The sequence below is a fragment of the Scyliorhinus torazame genome, chromosome 1 (genome assembly GCF_047496885.1).
Source record: "Scyliorhinus torazame isolate Kashiwa2021f chromosome 1, sScyTor2.1, whole genome shotgun sequence".
Lineage (NCBI taxonomy): Eukaryota > Metazoa > Chordata > Chondrichthyes > Carcharhiniformes > Scyliorhinidae > Scyliorhinus > Scyliorhinus torazame.
The window spans coordinates 385,360,986-385,375,460 of NC_092707.1; the positions used below are offsets into that span (position 1 = coordinate 385,360,986).

The following is a 14,475-nucleotide window of genomic DNA, read 5'->3' on the forward strand; positions in this document are numbered from 1 at the left end:
TTTCTGGCCTCTCACGCTCCAATGTAGTTTCAACTTTGTGATTTTGCTGAACAGTAATCTGTTCTGGTTCCCAGTTTCCTCTCTTCAATTAACTCCATTAAGTTCCTTTCTCTAATTTCCTTAGTTAGCTGAACTTCAGATTTCCGGCATCTGTTTTGTAACAAGTATTCCATAGTATGGCTTCTAGCAAGGCAGAGAGAGATGTTCCCTCTTTCGCCTTCTAAACTAACTGCTTCCAGCAGAGCTGCCTTCTCTCTCACTACCTATTACGCAGGGATTTGATCATATTCTACATCGGTCAGTTGGGAACCTCCAATGACAAACCCGCAGTATCTGTAATCTATGTGCTAAGTAATAATGAAAGCCTGGGTCAAGGGGAGTCTGACATCCAGAGAGTCCCTATACTCAGCTTAATTCTCCTCCTCACCCCCCCCCCCCCCCAACCCTTTAATTAGAGTGTAAATATGTCAAATGAATGTGAACTTTCAAGGCTAATAGGCGGGATTCTCTGTAGCCCGATGGCAAAATAGTGTTCGGCGATCGGGTGGAGAATGGGCTCTGACACCAAAATCAGGGGCGGCGTCAGTTTGACGCCGGTCAGCCATGCTCCGCCCCCTCCGAAATGGCGTCATCGTGACACGCAAAGTCTTAATGCCATTGCCGCCTCATCGGCTGGCCCACTCGTGATGCTCCGCCCCGATGGGCCAAGTATCCGATGCCGCAGACCACATGTGATCACAGAAATCGTGAACCCGGCGTGGCAGCTGCGGACTGTGTCCAGCGCCGCCACACTCGGCCGGGCTCCGTGCCGCTGGCCGGGGGGGGCTTCTGCAAGTCTGGTGGACGTGGTTAGGGGGTGGGCTGTCGGGTCGCGGCCGTTTCCGGCGCTGAAGGCGGGAGTTTCAGTCGGCACCGGTGCTAGCCCCTCACCAGTACCAGGATCGGTGAGGAGTTCGTGCCGATTTGTCGGTTGTGAAACACCATGGTTCCCAAGCCGGTGTCAGCACTTCGCCACAGAAACGGAGAATCTAGCCCAATATCTTTTGTAAACATCAATGTTCCCCATGGTTTGTGTAGACATCTATTTTGTTAGAACTCTGTCACAGATTTAAGGTAAACCAGCTTGGCAAGCTAGCGGAATCAAAAGGAAAACTGACAAAATTCAGAAATATGACAGCAGCAAAAGCACAAATAAAATAAAAGTGGTGTGTTGCAGGGGCCTTTCATCCTGTCCTTGGATGACAAATTGATAAAAATGTAACGCCCCGTCTGCCCTTTTTGCCTGTGTGATAAGCCCAAATTTGAACGGGCAGCTACATTTATAGGCTTTTTAATGGCCTTAATTGGGCTTTTAATTGTCAGCGGGTGAAGCTCCGACTCCTACACGCCCCTGTCAATGTCAATATTGTACCCATGCAGAATTACATCAGGAAGCATGCATAACGTCATTTTGCACAATTTTATGTGCATTCGGGTCAGGCATGGGCCTGATCTTGGGATATAAAATTCAGGCCATAATTGCACAAAGATGGGTGGCAGGTCAGAAGATTGGACAGCATATAAAAACCAGCAAAGAATTACCAAAAGATTGATAAGGAAGGAAAAATCGGAATACGAGAGAAAGCTAGCTAGAAATATAAAGACAGATAGTAAGAGTTTCTGTGGATATTTTAAAAAGAGTTAATAAAATGGGCGTTGGTCCTTTAGAAAGTGAGTCTGGGGAATTAACAATGGCAAATAAGTGGATGGCAGTTGAATTGAACCGATATTTTGCATCAATCTTCATTATGGAGGGTACAAGTAACATCCCAGAATTAGCTGTAAATAAGGAAATGGAAGATGAGAGGAACGCGGGGAAAATTACAATCGGCAGGCAAGTGGTATTGAGAAAATTGTTGGAGTTGTGGGCTGACAGATCCCCAGGCCCTGATGGACTTCATCCTTGGGACTTAATAGAAGTGGCTGGTGATGCATTGGTTTTAATTTTCCAAAATTCCCTAGACTCGGGGAAGGTTCCATTAGATTGGAAAGTAGCAAACGCAACTCCATTATTCAAGGAGGGAGGGAGGCAGAAAGCTGGAAACTACAGGCCACTTATCTTAATATTTGTCATCGGGAAAATGTTAGACACTGCTATTAAAGATGTTATAGCAGGGCACTTGTAAAATTCAGGGCAACCAGCAGAGTCAACATGGTTTTGCGAAAGGAAAATCATGTTTAATCAATTTATTGGAGTTCTTTGGTGAAGTAACCAATGCTGTGGATAAAGGAGAGTCGGTGGATGTACTGTATTTAGATTCCCAGATAGCATTTGATAAATTTATTGTGAAAAATAAAAGCTCATGGTCTAGGGGATAACATATTGTCATATAGAAGATTCGTTCATTAACAGGAAACAGAGGGTAGGCATAAATGGATCATTTTCTGCTGGCAAGATGTAACGAGTGATGTGCCACAAGGATCAGTGCTGGGGCCTCAACTTTTCACAGGTTATATAAATGACATTAACCAAAGGTATTGTTGCTATTATTATTATTGACCCCTCTACGAAGGGGAAATTTACCATCCTATCTAGTTCCTTCAGGGCCAGGGGACAGTATATGAATATGGGGTCCGGATGGGTTCCCAGCCAAGTTTGGGTCGGAGCTGGAGCTCCTGTTAGTCAAGATGTACAATGAGCTCTCCCTCACACTGTCTCAGGCCTCAATATCACTCATTTTAAAGAAAGACAAGGATTGGGAACAGTGTAGGTCGTACTGCCCGATTTCGCTGTTGAATGTAGATGCAAAGCTGTTCATAAAATCATGTGCAGAAGGAGTCCATTCGACCCATTGAGTCTGCACCGGCTCTTGGAAAGAGCACCCTACCCAAGCCCACACCTCCACCCTATCCCCATAACCCAGTAACCCCACCCAACACTAAGGGCAATTTTGGACCCGAAGGGCAATTTAGCATGGCCAATCCACCTAACCGTGCACATCTTTGGACTGTGGGAGGAAACTGGAGCACCCGGAGGAAACCCACACACACACGGGGAGAACGTGCAGACTCCGCACAGACAGTGACCCAAGCCGGGAATCGAACCTGGGACCTTGAGCTGTGAAGCAATTGTGCTAACTACTATGCTACCATGCTGCCCTGTTGGCTAAGGTGCTGCCGATGCGGATAGAGGATTGAGTGCCAGGAGTGCTCGGTTAGGACCAGACGGGATTTGTGAAGGGGTGGCAGCTGTTGACAAATGTCCGGAAGTTACTGTATGTAATTATGATGCCCTCGGAGGGCAGAGAAGTTAAAGCGGCCATGGCAATGGATGCGGAGAAAGCTTTCAATTGGGTTGAGTGGGCGTACTTTTTCAAGGTGCTGGAGTGGTTTGGGCAGGGATTTGTGGACTGGGTTTGGCTGTTGTAAAAGCACTTAAGGAGTGTGTTCAGACCAACAAGGTCAGCTCGGAGTATTTTGGTTTGCACCAGGAAATGAGGCAGGGGTGTCCATTCTCCCCACTGCTCTTTACCCTAGCGATTGAGCCACTGGCGATGTCGCTTAGGGTCTCAAGGGGGGTGGAGGGGTATTGAGCGGAGGAGATGTGGGGTTGCAGTACTGAGTTTCTTTGTACCCGGATGATTTCCTGCTATATATTTCGGACCCGGTCAGGAGCTTCAACAGCATCATGGAGACTTTGGGAGAGTTTAGTCTCTTTTTGGGATATAAGCTCAACATGGGGAAAAGTGAGATATTCCTAATTAATGTCTGAGGGCAGGTGAGGCTGCTGCTCCAGCTGGTAGGGGTGAGTTTTCATTATCTTGGGATACAAGTGGCGCGGAGTTGGACCCATCTGCATATGTTGAATTGGTCGTGGTTGGCGGACTTTAAGCGGTGGAATGTGTTTTCATTGTCATTGGCTGGTTAGGCCCAGACGGTAAAGATGACGGTGTTGCCGAAGTTTTAATTTGTGTTTCAGAACCTCCCAATCTTTGTACCCAAATTTCTTTTGGGACTGTTAATGGGATGATTTTGAGGTTCATGCAGGCAGTCGGGTCTTTGTGGGCTAGGAGGGTGTTGTTGGAGAGGGAACAATGGGGGTTGGATTAGAGTTGCTGAACTTGCAAAACTATTATTGGGCAACAAATATTGCAATGGTTAGGAAATGGGTGGTGGGAGCAGATCAAGATGGCCTTGTGTAAAGGGACCAGTTTGAGGGCACTATTGCTGGCGCTCCTTCCGTTCTCACTGGCCAGATACTCCACAAGCTCATTGGTGGTATCAGCATTGAGGGTGTGGAACCAGTGCCTGAAGCATTTAAGAATGCAAGACATGTCCCTGTGGGTGTCGATTTGCGACAACCATAGGTTTTCCCCGGCGGAGTTGAATGCGAGGTTTCAAGGTGGGGAGGGAATATCTTTGGGATTTGTTTGTTGGAAGGGAGGGAAGTTTGCAGATTTGAGGAGCTGGAGGTGACATACCAGTTGCCAAAGGGGAATGGGTTCAGCTATCTGCAGGTTAGGGATGTGATAGAAGCAGTTCAGAGAAGGTTTACTGAACTAATACCTGGATTTGGAGGGTTGTGTTATGAGGAAAGGTTAGTCAAACTAGGCTTGTATCCACTGGCGTTTAGAAGAGTAAGAGGCGACTTAATTGAAACATATAAAATCCTGAGGGATCGTGAAAGGGTCGATGTGGAAAGATGTTTCCTCTTGGGGAGAATCTGGTACTCAGGGCCACAGTTTAAAAATAAGGGGCTGTCCATTTAAGACAGAAATGCAAATTCTTCTCCATCGGAGGGTTGCAAACCGTTGCAACTCTCTTCCTCAAAATGTGGTGATCGCAGAGGACGGAATTCTCCCAACCAGCCTGCGGTAGCTTTGATGGCGGGCTGGTACGATGAATCTGGCAGGAGCCAAGAAACTGGAAATCCACCAGCCTAAAATCCTGTTGAACTTTCTCAATCGCGGCTCGCTCTTCTCGCTGGCAGGTGGTGTATTTGCCTTCATTTGTATATCATGAATGCTCATTAAAACAGTAACCCGCCGGCATCCCATTAAGCCTGTGGGAAATTATGTCGACGTCAAACCCGATTGCTAACAAGTGGCCTGCATACGGTGGTCTAAAGTTTGCCAGTAACTTTGGAATGAGTGGAACAACCTTCTGCCACAGGGCTGCGCTGCTCCTGATGCGTTGTTCACCACTCTGCCATGCCAGATAACTTCCTGCTTCCATTTCTAAGCTCATCTTCATGGATAGCACTGTGCTGCTCGACCCATGGACTCTGATGTGTCACCAAGTCAGATCAGTACTGCACCTGGGGTTGGGAATACAGGGGTCTCTTTGCCCCTGGTGCCACACAGCAGTGTTTATCTGGACAGGACTCTGCCGTGGGACGCATGCTGGCACCAAAACAAAGATCCGAAGTTCAACCAGGATGGAGTACGAGATGAAGCTGGGAGGTGAGTGGGGTTTGGCCGAACAAAAACAAGGGGGGGCAATGTGGAAGGAGGGTTGTGCAAGGATTGGGGTGAAGGGTGAGGGCTCATGATGGCACGCAGAGGGACAGGTGGTGGATGAAGGCGATGAACAATGGAAGGCAAGGGAAGACTAAGGGGAGGGAAACTGGACTCCAGCAAGGCTGCATGAAAGGCTCACAAATAAGAGGGTCAAGGAAATACCAAATTGTTTACCTGAATATCTCATCTCTTTCTGAACGACCTAATATTAAAAAAAACGACCTCAGATCAGACGTGACAACCTGCTGAATTTAAGCATATTATTAAGCGGAGGAAAATAAATTAACAAGGATTCCCCTAGTAACTGCAGAGTGGGGCATGGGTGCATCATTGATTTTTTAAAAAATAAATATTTTTATTGAAGCATTTGCAAAATTTTTATAACAATAACAAATAAAACAATAATAACATAAACATCAACATGGTAAACTAGCCATTTCCCACCCAACCCCTTCTGTACATCCCTTAACCATATTGCACCTACCCGCCCCCCCCTCCCCTCCTTCAGAATGCTGCTTTTTAATTTTCCCCGAGAAAGTCGACGAGCGGCTGCCACCTCCGAGAGAACCCCAGCATTGACCCCCTCAAGGCAAACTTTATTTTCTCCAGCTTGAGAAACCCAGCCATGTCACTGACCCAAGTCTCCACACTCGGGTTTCGAGTCCCTCCACATTAAAAGGATCCGTCTCCGGGCTACCAGGGAGGCAAAGGCCAAAACGTCGGCCTCTTTCACTCCCTGAACTCCCGGGTCTTCTGACACTTCAAAGAACGCTATCTCTGGACTCGGCACCACCCGCGTACCTAGCACCTTGGACAGTGCCTTGGCAAACCCCTGCCAGAATCCTCCAAGCTTCGGGCATGCCCAAAACATTTGGACATGGTTTGCTGGGCTTCCTGCAGACCTCGCACATCTATCTTCTACCCCGAAAAACTTGCTCATCCTCGCCGCCGTCATGTGTGCCCGGTGTACCACCTTAAACTGTATTAGACTGAGCCGAGCACATGGTGAGGAGGAATTAACCCTGCTTAGGGTGTCCGCCCACAGACCCGCCTCTAACTCCCCACCTAGCTCCTCCTCCCACTTGCCCTTCAGTTCCTCCGCCTCCAACAACTCCTGATAGATATCCAACACTTTCCCCTCCTCCACCCAGGTACCGGACACTACTCTGTCCTGTATCCCCTGTGGCGGGATCAACGGGAAAACCAACACCTGTTTCCTCAGAAAGTCCCGGACTTGTAAATATCTGAAACTATTCCCCGGCGGCAGCTTGAACTTATCCTCCAGCACCTTCAGACTTGGAAAACTCCCGTTTATGAATAGATCTCCCATCCGTCTAATTTCTGCTCTCTGCCAACTTCGGAACCCGCCATCTATCCTACCCCGCGCGAACCTGTGGTTGTTGCAAATCGGCGTCCAAACTGACGCACCCTCCACCTTCTTATACCTCCTCCATTGCCCCCAGATCCTCAATGCTGCCACCACCACCGGGCTAGTGGAGTACCGGGCCGGCGAGAACGGCAGAGCTGCCGTTACCAGTGGTCCCAAACTGGTGCCTTTGCATGACACCGCCTCCATCCGCTCCCATGCTGACCCTTCCCCCATTACCCACTTCCTAATCATCGCTATATTCGCCGCCCAGTAGTAGTTGCAGAAGTTCGGCAGCGCCAACCCACCCTCCGCCGACTGCGCTCCAACAACATTTTCTTCACCCATGGGGTTTTATTCGCCCATACAAAGCCCAAAATAATCTTGTTTACCCGCTTGAAAAAGGCTTTAGGGGTGAAGATGGGGAAGCACTGGAAGACAAACAAAAATCTGGGGAGCACCGTCATTTTCATGATCTGCACCCTCCCTGCCAGCGATAGCGGGAGCATATCCCATCTTTTAAAGTCCCCCTCCATTTGCTCCACCAGCCGGGTTAGGTTGAGCCTGTGTAATGCCTCCCATTTCCGAGCCACCTGTATTCCCAGGTAGCAAAAGCTCCTCTCTACCATCCTGAGTGGCAGCTCCTTCAGTCTCCTCTCCTGCCCCCTTGCCTGGATCACGAACAATTCACTTTTTCCCATGTTCAATTTGTACCCCGAGAACCTGCCAAATTCCCCCAAGGTCTGCATAACCTCCCCCATCCCCTCCACCGGGCCCAAGATGTATAAGAGCAGATCGTCCGTGTACATCGAAACCCGGTGCTCCAACCCCCACCCCCCGAACCAGCCCCTGCCACTTCCTTGATGCTCTCAGCACCATGGCACACGGCTCTATAACCAGAGCGAACAGCAACGGGGAGAGGGGGCACCCCTGCCTCGTCCCTCGGTGTAACTTAATGTACCCCGACCTCAGCCGGTTTGTGCACACCCTCGCTACCGACGCCTGGTAGAGTAATCGCACCCAGTCGATGAAGCCCTCACCAAACCCAAACCTTCCCAGCGTCTCCCAAAGATACTCCCACTCCACCCAATCAAAAGCCTTCTCTGCATCCATCGCAACCACCACCTCTGCCTCCTCTCCTTCTGTGGACATCATAATTACATTCAAAAGCCTCCGAACGTTAGCATTGAGCTGTCTACCCTTATCAAATCCGGTTTGGTCCTCCCCGATCGCCCCCGGGACACAGTCTTCTATCCTAGAGGCCAAAAACTTAGCCAGCAGCTTGGCATCTACATTCAAAAGTGAGATCGGCCTATATGACCCACATTGCTCCGGGTCTTTTTCTCGTTTAAGGATGAGCGAAATTGAGACCTACGCCATCGTTGCGGGGAGGATTCCCCTCTCTTTAGCCTCATTAAAGGTCCTCATCAGCAGTGGGCACAACACCTTTGAGAACTTCTTATAGAATTCTACCGGGTAACCGTCCGGCCCCGGAGCCTTGCCCGACTGCATGCCTTCCAGTCCTTTAACAATTTCCTCTGCTTCAATCGGGGCCCCTAGCCTCTCGACCAGGTTCTCCTCCACCCTCGGAAACCTCAATTTATCCAGGAATTGCCTCATCCCTTCTACACCAGGCGGGGGTTCCGACTCATATAGTTTGCTATAAAATTCTTTAAAAACATCGTTCACCCCCCCCCCCCTGAGTTCAAGACCATGTTGCCCTCCCTATTCCTTACTCTCCTAACCTCCCTCTCTTCCTAAGCTGGTGCGCCAACATCCTGCTCGCCTTTTCCCCATATTCGTAGACCGCCCCCTTGCTCTCCTCAACTGCTCCACCGCCCTCCCCGTGGTCAACAACTCAAACTCTGCGTGTAGTTTCCGACGCTCCCTCAAGAGCCCCGCGTCTTGGGCCTCCGCATATCTCCTATCCACTTGAAGTATCTCCTCCACTAATCTCTCCCTCTCTGTTCATTCCACCTTTTCTCTGTGGGACCGAATCAAAATTAGTTCCCCTCTTACAACTGCTTTCAGAGCCTCCCAAACCACCGCTGCTGATACCTCACCCATATCGTTTGTATCCAGGTAATTCTGAATGGACTTATTCACCCGCCCGCAGACCGCTTCGTCCGCTAACAACCCCACATCCAGTCTCCACAGCGGGTGCTGCCCTTTCTCCTCACTCAACCGCAAATCCACCCAATGCGGGGCATGATCAGAGATTACAATCGCCGAATACTCCGTCCCCGCCACCTTCGGAATTAGCGCCCTGCTTAGAACAAAAAAGTCAATGCGAGAGTAAACTTTATGGACATGAGAAAAAAACGAAAACTCCCTCGGCTGTTCGAATCTCCACGGGTCTACACCCCCTATCTGCTCCATAAAACCCCTCAACTCCTTCGCCGCGGCAGGCCTCCTTCCAGTCCTGGATTTTGACCGGTCCAGATCGGGATCCATGACCGTGTTAAAGTCCCCCCCGCCCCATGATCAAGCCATGAGACTCTCGGTCCGGGATCTTGCCGAACATCCGTTTCATAAAAACCACATCGTCCCAGTTCGGAGCGTATACGTTTACCATCCGTACACCCTCCAGCTTACCACTCACCATAATATATCTACCCCCCTTATCTGCCACAATTCTTCCAGCCTCAAACGCCACCTGCTTGCTGATCAATATCCCAACCCCCTGGTCTTTGAGTCTAACCCAGAGTGAAACACCTGACCAACCCACCCCTTTCTCAATCTCGTCTGATCAATAATCTTTAGATGCATTGCTACGTCTGCCTTTAGCCCCTTTAAATGCACGAAAACGTGAGCCCTTTTGACCGGCCCATTCAAACCCCTCACATTCCACATAATCAGCCTGGACGAGGGGCTGCCACCCCCTCCCACCCCTGCCGACTAGCCATAACCTTTTTTTGGCCTGCCCAGAGCCTGCGCCCCCCGCTTACCCAAGCTCCCCCACAAGCAGCAACCGCCCTCAACCTCCCTTTTGTTCCCCGATAATAGTTCCTCCCCATCAGCGAAGCAGCCTCCCCCCTCCCCCCCCCCCCCCATAATAGCCCCGAAACCTAATCCCCCAGGTCAAGCACCATCTTAGCACATATGCACCCCCCACCATGCTTCTGAGAGTCAGCTGACCCATGCTGACCCCGACAGCCCCCACCCTTGGTGCCAAACAGTCTGGCTCCATATTGTTCGAACCCCTCTCCCGACATGCATAAACCATTTAAAAACATTGCAGTCCCCAGTAAGTAAACCACCTCAAGTAAAATAAATTAACATAAACCAATGCAGAAACAATCGCTTGAAACCAGACCCAACCTCCCACAGAATAGCACCAACTTTGGGACCCCCCTCCCCCCTCCGCATCCAATCTCTGCAAAAACAAAGCACCCTCAAACCACCACCCCATCAGCGTCTCCAGCATGCTCGCCCCATATGCTCGCACACTTGCCCCCTCAATTCCTTCAGGGAGGCCAACGATCCTTAGGTTCTGCCTCCTGGACCTGTTCTCCAGGTCCTCCAACTTCTCCTGCATTCTCTTGTGGCGCTCATCCAACACCTCCACCTTATGCTCCCGCACGGTTAGATAGTCCTCCTGACTGGATAACTTCAGCTCAATTTCTTGTATCGCTTTCCCTTGGGCCGCCTGATTCAAAACCACTTGATCGATCGCAGCCTTGATCGGGTCCAGCGTTTTCTTTTTCAGCTCAGCGAAACAGTCCTTAAAGAACTTCATCTGTTGCTCCTTAGACCACTGAGCCGCCGCTCCCTGGTCCTGGCCCTCCGCCATGCTGCGCCGCGGTACCAGCTCCGACTGCTTCACTCTATCCGGGCTGAGTCTTTTCACACAGCCACTTCTAGTCCAATTAGCCATACATCGGAAGGGGAATCCTTCTTGATATCGTCCACTACACCGATCTATCCCCTAAAGTCCGAGAAAAGTCGGGAAAAAAGGTCCAAAAGTCCGTTTCAGGCGGGAGCTATCGAATGTGCGACCTACTCCTCCATGGTCGCCACCGGAAGTCCGGGTGCATCATTGATGATGGGCTCAGAGACGGGTGGATGAATCAAGCAACAGAATTATTCTTAAGGCTGCTAGCCTTTTCCTTCTGGGGTGCTAACATCCTGCATGACCTGGTGAAGACAGGTGAGCTGAAGAGAGTGATCTAAGTGTCCTGGACTGGTATTTAAATATAGTGCCGAGGTCTTCTAACCCATCAGCGGAGTGCAGGCTGTCAAATCAGCTCCAGCTGCCAGGAGAGTAGGACGCAAACTCACTGTCCATAATTAATTTGCTTCCAAGTGCATAATCTGGCGTGGTATCCCACTGTTCTGGTCAGTCGGACAGGTGATGCCATAGCTGCCCACCACGGCACTTAGTCTCAAAATGGGAGAGTTCCGCCCAGAGTCTTTGATTAACAATAATAATCTTTATTGGTGTCACAAGTAGGCTTACATTAACACTGCAATTAAATTACTGTGAAAACCCCATAGTCGCCACACTCCAGCGCCTGTTCGGGTACATTCAGAATGTCCAATTCACCTAACAAGTGCATCTTTCGGGACTTGTGAGGGAAACCGGAGCACTCGGAAGAATCCCATGCAGACACGAGGAGAATGTGCAGACTCGTTTTAAGGCAGAGCTAGATTGATTATTGAGAAGTAAGAGGTGAAAAGCTACCTGGGACAGGCAGGAATGTTAAGTTCATGTTGAAATCAGATCAGCCATGATCTTACTGAATGGCGGAACAGGCTCGAAGGGCTGAATGGCCTCCTGTTGCTCCTAATTTGTATGTTTGTATCCATTTACACAACTTTAAAATCTAGTCTTGCATATCGAGGTGCAAAACAAAATAGATTGACTTGAAATTAGTCACAAAGCCACTGCATTCCGGTCATCGTAATTAAATTTGTATTGTAAAATACCATTTGTTAAAGATGGATTATAGCTTTATTGCCTGAATTTATCTTAAGTGCAAGGTAAACAGATTTTATAATATTTTAGTTATAAAAAGTGAAAACGTGTTAATCAATTAAATAAAGTCGGCTGAACTTGCCATCTGAAGAGTGCGTAAAAGTAGGAATTGTAAAGAGTAATAAATTATTTTCACTGATCAAACAAGATAACCGTCCACCGCCGACAAGTTCAATGCCCATATTGGTTGTGGTGGTTCATGGAGGCTTGCTTCCTCACCTTGCAGTGTGGTGCCCCTCAAGCTGCATATGTAACCAACTGTCTGGTTCCAATGGAGAGAGATGCCTATGGTCCTTTGTGGACAATGGCGAATTATCACCTCCATATTGCACGAGGAAAGATAATATCCACTGGTCTGTGATTTGTATCCTGTTGGTGTAAACAAAGATGGTTATGTTTTAAAATTTCTATTCTCTGATTGTGCAGGATCATCACCAGAGTTTTGAAAGTTGATGTCATTTAAAAGGAAACAGCCACTAGCTCTTGAAAGTTCTGACTTTTTCCCCCCCAAGTGGTTATGTTGTGGTTATGTTTACTTAACTGAGATTTTCACCTATCATGGTTTCGCAAAGTGAAATTTTGTTGTTTTGGATTTGTTTTATATCTAAATTTCCTCTTTAGGATCTACAGAAACTTGAATTGAAACTAAATGAAACTAAGTGCCATTTGGAGCATGTCCAGCAGGATGCAGCAAGATCGAAGGATGAATGTCTAAAGCTGATGGAACTACTGAGCAAATCTGAGCACCAACTGCACCTCACCAGGTACAAATAATCCTGTTATCTGCCAGTGGCACTTCATAACGCCAGCATCAAGCTGCCTGTCTCTACTGCAGGCAATAAAACATTTTACAGATATTTTTGGGGCTTTTCAATACCAACTGTTCACATTTTTGCCTACTAATTGCTGCAGTATTAACAGGTGAAGCTATTAAAATACCAAACTGCAGGTATGTAATTATAGAAAACCAAATGTGATGATTTTTCTAATCTGTCTTAAGGGAAAAGCAGCAGGATGTTTGTAACATATGGACGGGTGATGGGATTACCAGATGTTCTGAGGTTTTTGTTTTTTTTAATATTCTAAGATCTCTTGTATTCTGTCAGTTTGAGTTGTAATGATGTGGGGAACAGCACAACGTACAATATTGTATCATGATAAATGGTCTTAATAAGAGGTTGTTATAACAGGATGAGTGAGCCATTTGTATAATCATTTTTGTTTGTTTTCTTTGTTAACTTGTCAACCTTTGTTTATTTTTCCTGTTGTACCAACAGTTACAGTATCTCAAATTAAGTTCTACATCTCAGTCCGTGATTGGTATAGTCACAATGAGTTAAGTTACATTTCAGTAATCAAACATCCAATATTGAACCACATTTGAGTGAGTAGAGGTTCTATAAAGTGCCCCTTTACAGTGGTAGGCAATTTTGAATTCTTAGCCTTGAATTTTCTTCCAATTAGTTTTGTTTTCTGTATGATTTTGCCCCATTTCTCGCCAGACCCTTTTCTTGAAGACAGTGAATCTTATTGGGTTATTGTTCTTTCCACTTCAGTTACGCTCCAGCATCTTGCTCAAGTGATTATTCTTGGTGAGATGATCACAGCCAAATGCAGTTCTACCTTTGTCTGACATCGACGCAAGAGCAGTTGGAACAGAAAGCAAAAGAATGGGCTTGTATTTAACACTGGTCTCATTTTCTCTCCTTTTGTGTAGATGCTGAGGGCAATTGCAATATCTTTACTTTGTTCCAGCTATGTCAGCATATAGTTGCAGTGGCTCAGTTGAATGGTGCATTTAACTGCTGAGTTCCATGCTCTTTTTAGGAAATATTCTGCTCTTTTTTCGATTAATGCTTAAACCATCTATGGATGAGTTGGATGATCTGCTTCCTGTCCTCTGCCAGTTAGCTCTTTAATTGCTGCTGGACCATGTTTGGGAATGGAGATTTATGGTGCAAACCTGAATCCAAAAATCCGATTTACATTTTATCGTTTTGGTTGCTACAATTCCCTTTTCTGTTACTTCTGCCGTTATGATAATCAGCCAAATAATATTACGACAATCAAGGATGCAAACTTATTTGCAAAATTAGAAAGAAAAACTTGCATTTGTACTTTTGAAGTGTAATGTAGGAAAAGAGATACCAATATGTGCACAGCAAAACTCCCACAAACAGGAATGTGACAATGACCAGATTTTTAAAAAAAAATCTTTTTAGTATGGTGTTTATAGAGGGATGACTATTTCCCCAGGATACTGGGATAACTCCCTTGCATTTCTTCAAAATAATGTTATGGGACCTTTTACATCCACCCACGCAGGCAGGCGGGTACTCGGTTTAGCGCCTCATCCAGCGGCTGAACCTCTGACAATCCAACATTCCCACAGTGCTGCACTGAAATGTCAGCATAGATTTTGTGCTCAAGCCCTGTAGTGGGACTTGAAGAACCCAGAACCTTGTGACTCAGAGGCAAGTAAATTAGTCACCTGCACTAAATCAGCGAGCTCCAACAGCACTACAGAGCTAGGTTTTTCAGCATGTAAATGACTATTCACTTCTTCCATTTCTGGGCCACTTCTCAGCCTCAGTGTGTTAATCCTGTTGTTTTACTGTATCCAGCATTCCTTC

The 14,475-nt window shown here is 47.5% G+C and overlaps 1 protein-coding gene across 5 annotated transcripts in view; it reads left to right on the forward strand.

The window, feature by feature from the left end:
- Positions 1-14,475, forward strand: part of sdccag8 (SHH signaling and ciliogenesis regulator sdccag8) — a 727,678-nt gene that overhangs the window by 351,118 nt on the left and 362,085 nt on the right. For all 5 annotated transcript variants that reach the window (XR_011948390.1, XM_072512651.1, XM_072512625.1 and 2 more), the window contains one exon: positions 12,464-12,606. Coding sequence is in view for 4 of the 5 variants with exons in the window: in XM_072512651.1 (XP_072368752.1) it covers positions 12,464-12,606 (143 nt within the window). In the remaining variant the exon portion in view is untranslated. The remainder of the gene's footprint in view (positions 1-12,463; positions 12,607-14,475) is intronic.